We start from the raw sequence: 18068 nt of genomic DNA on the forward strand, positions 1-18068 counted from the left end.
CCAGCTACTTTTTGAAAACTTTTTTGTAGAGACAGGATCTCACTCTGTTGCCCAGGCTGGTCTCAAACTCCTGGGCTCAAGAAGTCCTCCTGCCTCAGCCTCCCAAAGTGCTGGGATCATAGGCAGGAGTCACTGTACCCAGCCTCAAGTCCTTTTAAACATACCCTAAAGTTCCCATTAGCATTTAATTTGTGTTGTTTTTTATTCAAGGAATTTGGATAATGAAAGGTGAGAAGATTACTTCTGATTGTCTGCTAGGTCGGTCTCGACCACATTAGCAAAAGATTGCAATATAATATTTCAAACTGGAGTGGTTGCATTTTGTTGTACAAATGGGGAAGATTGTTAAAGCTTGCTTTTCAAACTGTTTATACCCTAATCTTAAAATGATCCCTTGGCGTTCAAAGAAAAAGATCTGGATAATTTGTCTTTATAAAATTTTTGGTGTACTTATGCGCTTATAGTTATTAAGTGTTTTGTTCACGTGGCAATCTTAAAGTATCAGTACTATAATAAGTTAGTAGCCATAATACTGATATGATTCTGAATTGCCTTAACTTAAATGTTTTTTAAATTACTTATTTTTAAATAAGTAGAATTGACTGCTAATCACTGCAGTCTACTAAACACCTATTTGATAAGAGCCATAATATCTTTCATCTTCTCTGTGCCCCAATGTCCTCATTTGTGAAATGGAATAACACCTTTTGTTAGGATTGTTAGGAGATTTAAATGAGATAATTCATTTAGAGTACTGCAAGATTCTTGGAACAGAGTAAGCGATAAATACATGTTAGCTTGTATCGTCATCAAAAAATAACAGAAACAACAGTTCTGCAGTGTGTGGTTTTCTTTCCATTTGTTCGTTATAATGCTCTTTTAGATCAGCTTTTCTCTTTGACATTAAGTATTAATATTTATTGAGCAAATATCCATTTATGAGCACCTACTGTGTGCCCACCCCTGTGCTGGATCCCAGGTGTACAATATTGAGTGGAATCAATATAATCTCTCAGCACATGGGGTAGCCAGATGGCAATACAATAAAAATTACAGAATGTGACAAGCTCTAAGAGAAAAATGAGTATGGTGTGGTGATAAGGAAGAGCAAGTTCTCTTCTTCTACATAATTCTTTGAAGTTGAAATCATGCTTATTTGTTATACTGATAATAAAAATGTATAAAGAAAGAAATAACTTCCCCTCTTCTGGCTCCATGTCTACTCAGGAATCAATAGAAACAGTTTGGTCAACCTTCCATACTTTTCTTTGCACTCATACAAATGTACGTAAACATGTAGCATTTTTATAGTGGTTTTACAAAAAATTAGTAATTAAATTTTTTAAATTTAATTTAATTAAAAATTACACGTTGCTCTGTAACTTTATTGGTTTGCCTTGAAAAGTCCTTAAAAGTGTTATTAGTGTGTGGTGTTTGCTGCTAGCATTTTACCTGCCAAAGACTCAGTCAGCAAGAGAAAATTCTCCAAAGATTTTATAGATAAGGCCCTGTCATTATCACAATATCCTCTCTGGTCTCCATTTAATTCTGGCCACTCCATCCCATAATTTATTGAACAGAAAAAGTTACTCTGAGGTGTCTTACTACTATTAACTGCTATTATTATTCTTGGCAACCTTTGCTCTGTAATAGCATTTCTGATTTTTTCCCCTTGATTTTCTACCTACTTACCTATTTATTTATTTTGCCTTTTCTTTTGTCAATATCATGTTATTTCTTGGGCATTCTTTCATTTCCATACTTATAAACTTAACATTTTAAAAATAGGTGTTTCTAGTTCATAGATTTGCTACAATCACTCCCTACTAAAGAACTTTAGGGTTTTTTTTTTTATTCTGAGCTTCCTATTTTGTTTTCTGCTACCAACAATACTGCAAAACAAGATGGGTTCCTATATACCGGTGCTTTCATTTATGAGAAGTAGATTTTCAGAAATAGAATTTTTAGACAAGGTATACATTTATATTTTATCTTACTACATACGGCCATATCAAATTAAAAAAAAAAAAAAAGGAAGCATTTAGACACTTAAACAGATATCTTTGGTGCCAGTTTATCAGCCCAGACTTGATATGTAAATTAGTAGATTGGAATGTTATTGCCATTTCAGTGAAAAACCATATGTTAATTTACTTCATTATTCTCCATAGGGTACTTTTGCACTTCAATCCTCTACCAGGGATCCTGAAAGAGCAGAGTAAATAGAGGAACAGGTCATCCCTTTTCCACATTACTGAGTCATCTGTTAAGTGTCAGCTGTTAGCTGAGAACCTGAGAGTGGCGGCAGGTACAACCCGCCGAGATTGGACGATGGCAGCGGGACGTCCAGACAGGAGCCTGTGCAATTAGCCAAGACGGTTACTGCATTTTTGGCAGTCAGGCAGCAGTTAAAGCAAAGAAAGGTCTTTTTCCAAGAAGGAAAAGCCATTTAATAAGTTAGGGTCAGTTTGCTCGTAACAACACTACATTTGAGGACCAAAAACCCCAGGAGCTTGGCAAGCCAGCAGTGCTTGGCAAGTCTTCCTACCAACTCACCAAGTCTCAGGCCATCCTGCCGGGATCTGGCTCTCTGTGCTTTGACTATATTCATTTAACGGCATTCCTAGTTAACAAGAAAGTAAAGGCAGAAGAATCTTTTTTCCCGTTAATCCAAGAGTAAAATTTAGTGGCTATAAGCAAGCTGCCATCCAAGTAGCTGCACGTCAGCTGGGGGGCGGATCGTCTGTTTGCATTGAGGGCTCTGTGTTTGGTGTACACAGCTGGGAACTTGTGGCCCACCAAAAATGACATTTATGTTTAGGAATTGGGTGGTGCTGTCTTTTTTGTGTATGAATTAACATTTGTATATGACTAACTAGTGTGAAAGTCTGATTTTATAAAGTGTCACAGAGCCATCATGTACCTGTCTCACGAATAAATAAAATAAAAACTAAGTACATTTATGTAAATATTTAAAAATACACTGCGTTCTCATACCTTTCCCATTTCACCTATGGAAATTTTGCCAAAATGAAATCAAGTTTGAGTGTTTCAACGTAAGAGAAAACCAGCTCATGGATTTTAAAATTAAGAAGTGTTTTTTTGTTTGTTTTGTTTATGTTGGTTTTAGTTTTTTTTTTCTTTCTGCTAAGTAAATAGTTTCAATGAAATAAACAGGTCCAATCATCTAATGATGTATCGTTTGAATGCAGATTGAAATTGAATTGAAAATGTTGAGAATAAGTTTGTTTATACTTCTCAAAAAGCTGCAGCACCTGCAACTGATAAAAATTAGTACAAACGTATCAAAAATCTTTGAAGAAACATGTGGCCAAACCAGTGCCAACTTGGACAGAGTCAGAACACTGGCTGCTTAGAGAAAATCTTCCAACATTCAGCTAATCAACAATGTTAAATGAAATGAAGAATGAAACTTTTTACATGGCTCAGTATTGCTTGGAGTATGTTAATGTCAACAAGGTCAGTTCACGGAAAGAGACGCTAGATTTCTTAAGATTTTTTCTCCCTTGTATGTTTTCAACAACTTGGGTGCTTTGGTTATACCGAATTTACTCAGTCTTTAACATAATTTCTCATTAATAATTTATAAAGTTATATGTTTGTTTTCAGGTTCCAAATTTGTGAAGGTAACAGATTCATATCTGTTTTTATTCAAAAAAGAGTAAAGCTTTCTAAACCCAAGCCCCCATACATACTAGCAGAATCATGGCTTCATGCAACCAGCCACATGTTATTATTTTGTTGGTAACAAACATCTGATACAAGCAAGATTTCTAAGTTTGTATCAGGTTGACCACATTATAAACTTATTTCTTTAATCCAGGGTTTCTCAACAATCCAGGGTTTCTCAACAGTGGCAACATTGACAATTTGGTCTATATAATTTTTTGCTGTCGAGAGCTCTTCCGGGCCTTGTAGGATGTTTAGCAGCATCTTTGGCCCACTCAGTGCCAGTAGGTCCCTCCCGCAGGGTGTGACAATAAAAAATTTCCGGATATTGTCAGATGTCTCTTCAGAGGTAAAATCACCCCTAGTTGAGAATTACTGCTTGAAACAGTTATGTAAATAAAACATGAATGTGTTTTAAAAGTTCAAAACAGTAGAAGAGGTGTAAGCAAGTGCCCCTCTTCCCCACAGAGAACACTTAATTCCACCTAAAGATGATGAATATTAATGATCTCTTATGTTGCCATGCATATATGAGTATGTACATCTGTTCTGCATGGTCATGGCCATTCAATACTACCCTTATTTTTTCATTTTCATAATGTATCTGTGAGATTCTTGTATTGCAGTACATGTGGACTTATATTTAAAATTAAATCTTTTTAAAATTACATAGAGTTTATTACAGGATGAGCCATAATTTCTTTAACCAGCTATCAATATACATGCAAGTTCTAATTTTTTGTTTTCTGTATATAAAGGTGTGGCATTGTTTTCCGAATAATGCCATATCATTATATTTTTGTGTTGAATATTATGTGATTACATCGATAAGATATAATTTAGAGTACATCCCTACAAGTGGAATCACTTGTTCAAAGGAAAACTAAATTAAACATATTTATAGACAATGCTACATTACCAGCTGGGTGTTACAGTGTTATTTCCCCAGTTTACCAAACTTTTATATTTTTACCCATCTGATAAGAAAAAAAATTGTATCCATTTGTTTACATGTTTAATTACAACCAGATTTCCTATGTTTCTAAGCCTTTTCCCCCTAGGATCACATTGCACATACTCTTTTTCTAGCAGCTTGTAGGGTGTTTTTTTTTTTTGAGTTGTAAGAACTCTTTATATATTGAAGAAATAAATTTGTTTTCATAGATATTCCAAATATGTTTGTACTGCTTATTTAGTATCAGTTTTCTTTCAACTTTTTAAATATTTTTCTCTGTAGAAATTAATTAGTTTCAAATTTATCCATCAGTTCTAAGTTTAATATTTTACAGAAAGTCACTTTTCACATACAGCAAAATAATATTTTTCATGTTTTCTTCTAATGCTTTCAGAGTTTTGTTTTTTGTGCTTAAATATTCAAGGCATCTGAAATTCATTTGAGTATATAGAGACTGAAATACCACATATTCTTTTCCAAATACTATGGTAATTTATCATGTGATAAGGGGCATTTCAAACAAGTGGGATAGAGTTGACTTATTAAACAAATTCTGTCATAATTACTGATATTGAGGTGCAAAATAATAAAGCTGGGTCTGTACTTGGTGCAGGGAATCAGCAGAAGACCATTGCAGCTGACTGGAGGAGTTACAGTATTGTCAGAAAGATAGGTGGGGGCCTGATCGTGTTGGGCATTGTAAATTCAAGCTAAGAATTTGATCTTTTTTGAGGAGAGTGTCTTCTTTATGTTTATTTTACATGTTTCTTTTATATGTAGCATATATTTTGGATTTTATTTTTTTATCCACTTGACGTTTTATTTTTTATTATTAATATAACACACATGTTTAATATTATTTGTCATCATATTTTAGGTTAGTTTTCAGCTTTTGATGTTTCCTAGGATTTCTATCTTACTAAAATTCCTATTACACTTTATTTCCCTACGTATAGGGAAAATGTAAACATCTTCTACTCTTCTGGTGTCGTGTACTGCTAGAGAGAAATAGGAAGCCTCCTGGATTTTTTTCTCTTTGCTACTTTTTCTATCTGAATATACTGAAGAATTGATCCTATAAAATCTTAAAACTCATTAATTCCTATAGCAGGACATATGTGGGTATTGATCTTTCTGTGTCTACTGCTCGTTTTGTTTCCTAGGACAAAGGGTCTCCTCTCTATTGGCTGATTAGAGTATTTCAGAAAATTTTCTTCTGTTATGTCTTTGAACATTTAAATTCTATTTTCCTCTTTTTTTTAAGTACATTTTTTGAAATTTTTTTGTTATCTTTAAAGGCTTCTAACTCTATCCATTTCTCTTAAAAATCTTTATTAACCTTTGAGCTTTGCTGAGAATTGTTTTCTCAGGTTTTACTACCTATCTCTATATGTGGTTTTAGCAGTGTCAATTCTTTTTTTTTTTTTTTTTTTTTTGAGACAGGGTTTTGCTCTATCACCCAGGCTAGAGTGCAGTGGCACAATCTCAGCTCACTGCAACCTCCGCCTCCCAGATTCAAGTGATTCTCCTGCCTCAGCCTTCCAAGTAGCTAAGATTACAGGCATGCACCACCACGTCTGGCTAATTTTTGTATTTTTAGTAGACATGGGGTTTCACCATATTGGACCAGGCTGGTCTCAAACTCCTGACCTCAGGTGATTCATCTGCCTCAGCCTCCCAAAGTGCTGGGATTATAGTCATGAGCTACTGCGCCCAGCCAGCAGTGTCAGCTCTGGCTTTCATATTTCTCCTTAGGTGGCTTCAGTTTGTAACACTCACCTCTTCCTATTTGTTTCTTTCTTTGCTATATTAGGCATCTTATCATAACTCTTGATGCAAAGAAAATTCACATTTTCATTAGCTCTTTTAGTCTCACCAGGAATGTTTGCAATTTTCTTCTGCAGAATGGCCTTGTTCTCCTGGAAAGATTATTTCATGTGCATTTGTCGTGTCCTCTTGTTTTCTCTATAATCTTTCTGGAAGATGTCTAGGGGAAAGGGGATTCCAAGTTGTCTTTGAGCACTTTGTACTCTGCTCTCCTATCACTTTGCAATCATAAGCATCTCCATTGCTGTTGTTTCTTTCCCTTGGGAGAGGAGGCCTGTGTGCCTCACAGGAAATTTCTGTATGTCATAAGTTTCTGTTGGATTATTCTGCATTTTTTTTTCTTTTCAATTCACCTTGAACTTGATCAGCATCTGCCAAGTTGATTGTCATTTATACTATCTATGGTGCCCTGCTGTCCTCCCTGCTTGATTCTTGGAAAAAAGGAGAGAAAGAGCATTTGCTCTTCAGCTTCAATTTACCTGCTGTGTTGAATCAATCCAGTATTCAACCTCTGCCGCTGCTTGCCCCAACCTCTATATTTCATCATTTAAATAAGAGTTGGTTTCTTGCATTGTTTCACTATTTCTTTGAAAACTTTTTTTACTTGGTTTAATTTGTAGGCTCTGTCTGCTGTGGGCATTCTCCTTTGATTTGACCCAATCTGATCGTATTTATTTGTATCTATTATATACTATTTGTAGTTTTAATTAAAGCTACTCATAGTTTCACAGTGTGTATGCTTTTTTTTTTTTTTAGACAGGGTCTCACTCCATAACCCAGGCTGGAGTATAGTGATACAATCAGAGCTCACTGCAGCCCACCTCCTAGGTTCAAGGGATCCTATTGCTTTAGCCTCTCAAGTAGCTGGGATTACAGAGGCGTATATCACCACACCTAGCTAATTTTTTATTTTTTGTAGAGATGGGATCTCACTGTGTTGCTCAGGCTGGTCTTGAACTCCTGGGCTCAAGTGATCCTCCTACCTTGGCCTCCCAAAGTGCTGGGATTGCAGGCATAAGTCACTGTGCCCAGCCTCTTTTCTATTTTTAATTATTTTTGCTATTTTCAGTTGATGTGAGGGAGGGCAGAGCAGTAGAAATATCACTAATACCTTCAACGAGACAACACATTAACTGGATTTTGCAATACGATAAAATACTCACTAGTTATCTTTTTGCTCAATGGTTTGAATAGGAGAACTCAGAATTATAGCACAGTCTTAGGAAAATTAACTTAAAACCCTTGAAACAATTTACTAATGTGTTTGAGTCTGATGTGGATCCAGGTTCTCCTTGCATTAAAAGTGTGGTTGAAGTATTGATTGCCAAGACCTCCAGTGTAGGGACAGAGTAGGGTTGAAATTGTGGTTTTAGAGATGGCTGATATTTGAATAAATGTTGTGGGAATTTTCCAAGCACAGAACACAGCATGAACCTCTGGTTCTTAGTTCTTTATCAATATTTCTTCACTGAGAACAGCCAGACCTCTTGGGAGGATAGTTGAAATTGAGTGATTAGGAGAGAGATCATCAAATCCTACGTAGAATGGTGATGACAGAGGATGGAGGGAATGGGGGGTGATGGTCAAAGGGTACAAAGTCTCACACAGGAGGAATAAGTTGTGTGGAGTTTTTTGAGATCTGTTGTGCAGTGTGGTGAATATAATGAATAGTCCATTGTACATTTCAAAGTTGCGAAGAGTAAATTTCAAATATTCTCACCCTCCAAAATAAGTATTTGAGGTGATAGATATGTTGGTTAGCTTGACTTAATTGTTCTACACTGTATTCAGAAACTTTAATATCACTTTCTACCCCATAAATACATACAGGTCAATTTGCAATAAAATAAAAAGTTTTAAAGGCAAAAGAAATTAAGAATAAAAGTGCGGAAGGGTTTTTGAAAGTCAGCAAGTTTATCTTGGATTTAGGAAGGAGCCCTAGTAGTTTTTTGAACAGGGGAATGACAAGGTGAAAGCTGTATTTAAGGAAAACGTTATCTAGCACTTGAATTGAGGCCGTTAATTTGATCTCACTTGGACTTGGTGAGCCCCTGTTTGTACCGACTATCAAACTGGATACAGTAGTGCACAGAGCGCATAGGGAACAATTCCTGCTTCAAGAAACTTAGTATGGTGGAGTCAAGAAACTGATTTTGAAAATCTGCCCCAGTAAAATTTCAATATCAGGGCTGACCTCAACTCTGGTTGTCACGGTGTCTGTTCTGTGTTGCCAGCTAGGTTCCACACAGCAACGGTCTCAGTCTGTGATGATATGACACAGCTAAGTCGATGCTGTGATTGGTATGAGACACTCTAAAGTCTCCCCTCAATCACTGGAATCACATCTCATATGAATGTAGCTGAATTTTCAGCAGCAATTTTTTGTATTCCATATTTTCATGTTTGCTTCCTTCTAAGTCAGATTTCTATCCTCCCGGTGGCTCGGCCCTCTTCCACCCCTGTCCTACTCCCTCTGTGTCTTCTGATTACATTTGGGTGATCTTTCCTTCTCTGACTGTGCTTTGTTGTTGTTGTTGTTGTTGTGTTTTTATTTTTATTTTTATTTTTTTGAGACAGCGTCTCTTTCTCATCACCCAGGCTGGAGTGCAGTGGCACGATCTTGGCTCACTGTAACCTCTGCATCCTGGGTTCAAGCGATTCTCCTGCCTCAGCCTCCTGAATATCTGGGATTACAGGCATGTGCCACCACACCCGGCTTTTTTTGTATTTTTAGTAGAGACGAGGTTTCACCATGTTGGCCAGGCTGGTCTTGAACTCCTGACCTCTAGTGATCCACCCGCCTTGACTTCCCAGAGTGCTGGGATTATAGGCGTGAGCTATCCCTTGCCGTGCACACTAATTATATCCTGGCACTTGGCTCTGTAGTTGTTTCTGTGTCTTGCATAATCAGTTAGAATCATAGACTACTTGAAGGCATGAATAACAGTCCACATTTTGTTTATTTATTCATACATCTCTCATTACTTCAAAAAATGATTTGAGAATGTTTCGTTTATATTATTGTGTTTTGACCTTGGCCAAGGTGGTAGACATCTGATTAAGGAGGGTCAATATTTTATGAATTCAGAACACACAGGATCAACAGAGGGGTTTCTGTTATTGTTTTTTTATTCATGATTTATATCTGTTTGAAGTCCTACAAAGACAAATTGTATTTCTCAAATCAACTTTAGAGAAAAACAAGAATGTGAAGTCGAGACTCCACCAGTCCATCAGAAAGTTTTGACACCAAACGTATTAAATACAAATTAAGTATAAAGTATTTTTCGATGAACATGGGCATATTATCTCTTAAAATAGATGTATGCCTTAAATACAAAATTTCCTTACAATATGGGTGTCTGTGATATCGGGAGTCTGTGTTTCATGAAAGAAGAACTGCTGCAGTCCTGTGGCTCCTGACTCTTTAGCAGCTGTGTCCAGCTGGTGGTCCACATTCCCGCGACTTCTTCAGTGAATGGAAGCATGTAGGTCAATATTGATAGAAAACTTCATGAACTTTCTTCTCTTTCAGCTTTGGTTCGCCTTTGTTAATGGATTTTCTGGGCAGATTTTATTTGAACGTTGGTGCATCGGCCTGTACAATGTGGTAAGCATTCTTCATCTCTATCTGATAGCATGCAGAACTTCAGTGACATTCCTTCACTGTTTATGTCTGGGAAGTGTATCTAAGTCAATCATCTGTATACTTAGCAGGCAGCACAAATACATCTTTGGCCCTTTGTTGCTGTGAAACATCCTGCAGAAGCCCAAACTCTCCACACATGGTTTCAATCATAGCAGATCATTCTTGAATAACCCCATGAAATTATTAACCCATATATCTTGATAATAGACCCTTGTTACCCCCTTACCGAATGCCTGTGTAACATTTTCGTGTTTTTAGATCAAGTAAAAATTTCTGAACTACATCTAAACTCATTCCACTTCATTATTTTTGTTCTGAATTCTTAAACATAGATACAAATATACAGTGTGTGATCTGGTGTCCCTTCTGTCCTACCTGAAAGGGTCTCTGTCCTTGTGAAAGAACATTTTCTTCTGCAGTTAGAGCTAAAATAATGAATTCTGACTTCCAGCTACCATGTAGGATGGTAATCAGCTCATCTGGTATTTTTTATGATTTTCAAGTTCCTTTTTTATTGCTTTTTATTACTCTGATGAATTCGGAAGCTAGAAATAAATATAAACTCTAGCTAAAATGACTCAGTAGCTGCTTAGCTTTCTTGCTTTTTGTTTCACTGGCAGGAAGAACTAAGGGGCTTGTAGCTGAGCGTTCTAGAGACCGTAGAATGGCCCACTTTTTGAATTGGTCTCTCACTTGTCTTGTACCCAAACTCTGCTTTGTGGGAATTTACATTCTGAAGCAGTCATCACAGATAGATATAAATGGAACTTACCAGACATATAATAATAAAACCTGTGGTGCTGTAAATATTTAGTGTGCATATCCATTGGTGGCTAGATATTTAAGTCTTCTGTGCTTTCAACCCCCTTTATTGAATAACCTCAGTGCTGGGGGGCTGGTGTAAAATACTCAATGCAGTAGTTTGCGCTGGTCCTGGATAGCTTGCAGTTTAAGAGGGTCAGATGTGTGGATTCAGACACCTCCAAGGAGGACTGCGTCTGGATCTTGAGTTTAAATTGTGTTGATACTGATGCCCTAAAAGACAAAGATAAGGAGTGGTAAGAACAAGACAGAATTGATGTCCATTCCTCTCCTGTGCTAGAAAGACTACTCTGACCACTACCTATGGATTGGGGTTCCCTTTGTGTACTAAGGGGAGACCAGGGGTTGCTAACTCTGCAGGACCTGAAACTATTTTGAGCAGGTTAAACTTATGCAATTATTTGGGGAAAATATGCAGAATGCTGCATGATTATTCAGTGCATGAAAGGGTCAGGTGTCATAGAGTTGACACTTCACACAAGCACATGTCACATCCCTATAATATAAACAAAATACTGAGATGTAGGAGATTCTGTTGTAGAGCCAAGGACAGGTATATATATCGCCTGCTTCTAGCATGAGTGGATTTTAGACCGATTTCCATGCTTAGGGCATGAGGGCTGGATTCTCTTCTTAGCTCCATGCAGTCTTGGCCAATTCAAATTAATCCAGCAGATTTTATTGAGTGCCTACTATGCATAAGATGCTGACAGGCTAGAGGGCAGTGTTGGTCTAAATAAGGCCCACAGACCATTTGCAAGAAAATAACCAGGGTTTATTTGAAAACTGCAGATTCCTGAGCACCACCCGAGATTAACAAAGAATATCTCAGAGATATTGCAATTTTTCCTTTCTTTCTCTTTCTTTCTTTCCTTTCTTTCTCTCTCTCTTTCTTTCTTCTTTCTTTTTTTGAGACTGGGTCTTCCTTTGTCACCCAGGCTGGAGCACAGTGGCACCATCGCTGCTCACTCTAGACTTGACCTCCTTGGCTCAAGCAATCCTCCCACCTCAGCCTCCTTCATAGCTGGGACCACAGGCAAGTGCCACCACATCCAGCTAATTTTTTTAAAAAAATTTGTGGAAACAGGGTCTTGCTATGTTGCCCAGGATGGTCTAAAACTCCTGGCTCAAGCATTCTTCCCACCTTTGCCTCCCAAAGTGGTAGGATTACAGGCATGAGCCGCCAACTTTTCTAGTTATTGTTATGCACATCCCTACGGTTGGGAATATATTCTATGCAGTCTTTCTGACCCCCAAACTACAGAGAGAGTACACTGTGATAGAAAAGTATATTTCAGCCGGGCGTGGTAGCTCACGCCTGTAATCCCAACACTTTGGGAAGCCGAGGCAGATCATGAGGTCAAGAGATCGAGGCCATCCTGGCCAACATGGTGAAACCCCATCTCGACTAAAAATACAAAAATTAGATGGAAGTGGTTGTGCACACCTGTAGTCCCAGCTACTCAGGAGGCTGAGGCAGAAGAACTGCTTGAACCCAGGAGGTGGAGTTTACAACGAGCCAAGATTGCACCACTGTACTCCAGCCTGGGTGACAGAGCAAGACTCCATCTCAAAAAAAAAAAAAGGAAAAGTGTATTTCAGGGTGAAAGGGCTTAGGTTACCAGGCATTGATGTAGGCTTCTGGTGAGTATTGGCAGTTTGGATGGAATGGTCAAGAAATTGCCAAGTGAATCCAAAAGCGCCCCGGCCCCCAGACTTGCTCATACTGGAGGGACCAAACCTTTTGGGAACATGGAGATTTGCCCCCATGGAAATTGTTTTGGTGACATTTGTATAAATACAAATTTAGAGAAAAGTTACAAAAAAGGTACAAAGAACTGCTATTTGCCCTTCATCCAACATTTATTAGCATTCTTCCCAATTGCATTCTCTTTCTCCATACTTGTACAAGTGCACACTTGCCTACACTCATGCACACACAAGTGACTGCATTTATTTCTGACCTAGCAGAGTATTACAAACATCATGCCCCTTTACTGTTTAATACTTCAGTCAATAGCAGCATGATCTTCCTCTTATGTAACCAAAGTATAATGATCAAATCTGAAACATTTAACATGGATTGAATACTGTTACCTAATTATCTTAATCCATATTCCAGTTTGGCCATTCTTGCTCCAATAATGCTCTATTTAGCAATTTTTTCAGTCCAGGATCATTCTAGAGACCCCCTGCAAGAGAACGTTTGTGATTAGGAAGGCATTTGCTGGTAATCCTCCTCCTCTGGGCTGGGTTCTCCCCTAGCAGTATTCTTTAATTCTCCCCTAGTCATATTCTTTAAGCAGTATTTCTCTCCTGCTTTTTCTTCTAAATTTACTCTTTGATTTCACCAGCCAGCTAAAGTAGCAAGTCCTTGTTTCTCAAACTAATTCTCATAACAAGTTAACAGCATTAAAAGAGGCTTGAGGCTGGGCATGTTGGCTCATGCCTGTAATCCCAGCACTTAGGGAGGGCAAGGCAGGTGGATCACCTGAGGTTAGGAGTTCGAGACCAGCCTGGCCAACATGGTGAAACCTCATATCTACTAAAAATACAAAAATTAGCTAGGTGTGGTGGTGTGCGCCTGTAGTCCCAGCTACTTGGGAGGCTGAGACAGGAAAATTGCTCCGGGAGGCGGAGGTTGCAGTGAGCTGAGATCACACCACTGCAGTCCAGCCTGGGAGACAGAGCAAGCCTCTGTCTCAAAAACAACAACAACAAACAGGCTTGAAACTCTTGTATCTTCCTAAAAGATGAATAAATGCTGTCCCAGGAGATATTCATTATATCCATAGTCAAATTTCTATATCATTTTGTTTTGTGGGTAAAATGAGACAGAAAAAACCACCAGGGACCAATGCTACTAGCATCAGATGGATTTCAGCTAAATTTTATGTCTGTTATAGTGCAGAGAATACTCTAATATTGTTTAACCTGTAGTGGAAAATGAATCCCGTTATCAAGCCAGCATCATTTGAAGAAGAAAACTGGGCCAGTTTCACTTATAAACATAAATGCAATAATTTCTAAATAAATATTGGCAAATGGAGTTCAAAAATATATTAAAAGAAAAAGTATATGACAAAGTAAGATTTATTTTAGGATTACAGGAGACTTGGAATTAAACATTGTTCTAAATATCACTATATCAATAAAATAAGAAAAACACCATCCCCTCAGGACATGCTACAAAAGTATTTGAGGCAATTCAGCTGCCATTCCCAAAGTAAGAACTCTAAATAAAATAGAAACAGAAAAAAGCCATTTAACCAGAATTCAGACTACAGAAACCAGTAGCATGCTGCCCAAAGTGGTAAAATTCTGAAATGATTTCATTTAAAATAAGAAATTAATCAAGATACCTGCCATCACTATATAATTTATCATTGTTTTCTATTTTTCGGCAACTGCAGAGAAGATTGCAAATACTGGGAAAACAGTGAACAATTTCTGTACTTATACAAATATGCTCACAGAAATATGGTAATGTAAATATATTCATATGTGATTATTTATCTAGAAAACAAATAGACAAATACTAGAATTATAAGAGAATTTGATAAAGTGACCAGATAAATGATAAATATATTTTAAAAATCAGTAGCCTTTTTCTAGCCTAGCAATAAATAGCTTTTTTTCTTTTTCTTCTTCTTTTTTTTTTTTTTTGCTCTAGCAATGGACACCTAGAAATGCAAAGGAAGCAATAATTCTTTCAAAAAAAACAATTAAAATTATACATTGCATAGGAAAATTGTTTACAGTACCTACATTTTTTAAAAAAGTGTTACTGAACAAATGGAAAAGCGTACTATTTTCTTGTGTGGGAAGACTTAGTATCATAAAAGATTCAATCCTTCTAAAATTAATATATATGTGATTCCACAGAGACTCAATCCCAACAAGTGAATGTTTTGGGAAGAAAGTGGGAAGGTGAATAAAGTTATATTAAATTATAAATGAAATTTACAAGTATCTGAGAATAAATATGTAAAGCATGCTCAACAAGATCATAAAAGTAGACTTATTTTTGCTAAATATCAGACTATACCATGAAGCCACCATAACCAAGTCACTGTTATTGACAAATAAGTTGGAGGTTCTAGAACTACATTCTCGTTCGAGATTCTAGATGTGTAATACATGAGAATTTGATAAGCCTTAAAGGTGATCTTTCAATGTAGTGAGGAAAGTTTGGCCTAATTAATTATGTTCTCACAACTGGCTCTTTATCTGGAAAAAAAATGGACTCCTATAAAGAAAAATTAATTCCAGATGTATTAAAGACTTAAACGTGCAAAATAAAATAGTAAAATCCTACAAGACGCTTCTGAAAACATGTAATTTTCACAGAGGGGAAACTTCTGTAACCACAGTTGGATACGCAGAAGCATTTCTCGACCATTTAAACGTTAAAAGCTTTTATGCAGCAAAAGAACCCATTTAAAAAACCAATAGACCAAGAGTCCATTTGCATGAAATTTCATAGCAGAAAGACAGAGTTGCTATCTGTTCTACTCGAAGAACTCTTCGAAAAGAGGATAAGCCATGGATAGAAAGTGGACAAAAGACATAAGTAGACATTTCACAGAACTGCAAATCCAGAGAGCCAACAAACGTGTGAAAACATGCTCAAACTCATTGTAGTTGGGGAAATGCAACTTTTTAAATTAAGAAGTAACATCTTTAATTTTTAAGACTGGAGAACATTAAAAGACCAATGTAACAACCATTGCTGATAGGGAAATAGGGAAAAGCCTATGATTGTCTTTTGCAAAGGGAGAGGAAAATGCTTTCAAAATGCTTTGAAAGGCAGAATCTAGTAAAATTAAAAATGTAGGCCGGGCGCGGTGGCTCAAGCCTGTAATCCTAGCACTTTGGGAGGCCGAGGCGGGTGGATCACGAGGTCAAGAGATCGAGACCATCCTGGTCAACATGGTGAAACCCCGTCTCTACTAAAAATAAAAAAAATTAGCTGGGCATGGTGGCGCATGCCTGTAATCACAGCTACTCAGGAGGCTGAGGCAGGAGAATTGCCTGAACCCAGGAGGCGGAGGTTGCGGTGAGCCAAGATCGCGCCATTGCACTCCAGCCTGGGTAACGAGCGAAACTCCGTCTCAAAAAAAAAAAAAAAAAAAAAAAAAATGTATATATCCTTTTACCTAACAACTCCACTGCTGGGCCTTCTTCCCATAGAGATAAAAGAAAAAGAAAAAGCCTATATGTTATAACGTAGTATAGATATTTATTACATAATGTTTGTGGTAACAAAGAACTGGAAAGAAAAAGAATGCCTGTCTGTGGGTGAATGGCTAAAAAAACATGGTACATCCATACTATGAATGATTATGTGAGCATTAAAAGACTGCATTAGCCTCAAACCCAAGGGATTTGGAGGGCTTTCTGTAATGTATTGTTCAGCAAGAAAAGCATGATGAAGAAAAATGTGAATAATGTCTACTTTTTTGGTTGGAAGTGGACAGGGTCTCACCCTGTTGCCCAGGCTGGAATGCAGTGTTGCAATCATAACTGACTGCAGCCTCAACCTTCCAGGCTGGAGCAGTCCTCTTGCCTCTACTTTCCAAGTAGCTGGGACTACAGGCACACATTACCACACCCGCTAATTTTTTTTATATTCTTCAGTTTAGACGGAGACTCACTGTGTTGCACAAGCTGGTCTCAAACTCCTGTGTTGGCCTCCCAAAGTGCTGGGATTGCAGGCAGAAGCCACCACGACTGGCCAGTGTCAACATTTTATGAAACAAGTTATGATCCCTAGCCTCTGTGTGTGTGTGTGTGTGTGTGTGTGTATGTTATGCTATAGGCAGAGTGGAAAATATGTGGGCTTGCTGGGCTTCATTATAGCATGGTGAGGAAGGGCAGGGGAGAATTTGAAGATGGGTAGAAGGAAAAGCTCAAGTTGTTTTTTTTTTTTTTTTTAAAGACTGCAGTGGAAACAGTAGGCACAGTATCACATGTACACATTGATGCAGAGCAATGGAGGTGAGGGTAGGTACTAAGAAAGTGAACAGGGCGTCTGGCTTCTGGAAAGCTCTGCACAGCCGTAAAACAGACAACTTTTGTTGTTGTGAGGGAAGTGGGTGCAACAAGTCTCCTGTGGATTTCTCCTTAAGCCTTTGCAGCACACCAAAACCCTGGGCTGCCTTCCATTCTGCTGTGCGCTGAAGGAAGAGCGTGAGAGTTTCACTGGCTCTACTCACCACACACCTGATTGCTTGCTCCTAATGGATGTGGGAACAGCTTGCTCTGGCCACATACTCCATCTCCAAATAGCTAGTGTGAGTTCAGAATTCTCTTAGAGACACACGCCCGATTCCCACAGGCCTGAGAGCTTGCTGGGTTTGTGGATGGGGATTTGAGGGCGCTGACGCTTAGCAGCAAGTGACCCAGGCTCTGTGAACCATGCCCAGAACCAAGCAGGAGAAGGACTCTCAAGGCCAACATGTCCTGAGTTAAAATGACATGTTTCTTCCAAGCACCTTCTTCGGCTCCTGCTTTATCTTTCTAATACACAAATGTGAGTACAGGTGAAAGTCAGTCTTGCAAGGCACCATCTGCCCAAGAACCCACTGTCACTGGAGATTGTTTGGTCTCATTCCTATCCTTGCCTGACACTGCACCCTCAGCCAGCCACCATCCTGTGGATCTTAGAAGGTTCCTCATCAAAAGACAAAATTACAACGATTTAAAGATCGAATTGGCTTGTATTAACCATTCTGAAATTGGGTAACATCTCATTCCATGAAACTGAATGAGTGCTCTGATGAGCTGAGCAGAGGAGGTCAGCTTTATAGCAGAAAGAGGCTAAAGAAACAGAAACAGAACAAACAAGGATTTGTTATCTTGCCAAATGCTGTTTGTCCAGTACCTTGCAGATCAGATGCTCCAAAAAGTGATTGGTTGTTTCAAAGTGATTTTCCTTACAGAGTTAAAACAGAGGGGACTTCTGTATCCCACTGTCTCAGGTAAACTGGGCCCTTTCTGGGACCCAGGTAAACTGGTTGCTGTGAATCTCTTGTTTTTTGGAAAGTTGGCCTGTTTCAAAGTTTAGTTTGATGACCCAGCTCTTAGCACAAGAAACAACCATTCTGATTTGGTGAGGTCTGC

The 18068-nt window shown here is 38.1% G+C and overlaps 1 protein-coding gene across 4 annotated transcripts in view; it reads left to right on the forward strand.

Annotated features, from left to right (window-relative positions):
* Positions 1–18068, forward strand: part of ATP8A2 (ATPase phospholipid transporting 8A2) — a 670261-nt gene that overhangs the window by 469080 nt on the left and 183113 nt on the right. For all 4 annotated transcript variants that reach the window (XM_021677381.2, XM_064373518.1, XM_021677384.2 and 1 more), the window contains exon 28: positions 10008–10082. In XM_021677381.2, the coding sequence (XP_021533056.1) occupies positions 10008–10082 (75 nt within the window). The remainder of the gene's footprint in view (positions 1–10007; positions 10083–18068) is intronic.

Source organism: Aotus nancymaae, unplaced genomic scaffold (genome assembly GCF_030222135.1).
Source record: "Aotus nancymaae isolate 86718 unplaced genomic scaffold, 86718_ANA_hifiasm-v0.15.2.pri h1tg000009l, whole genome shotgun sequence".
NCBI lineage: Eukaryota > Metazoa > Chordata > Mammalia > Primates > Aotidae > Aotus > Aotus nancymaae.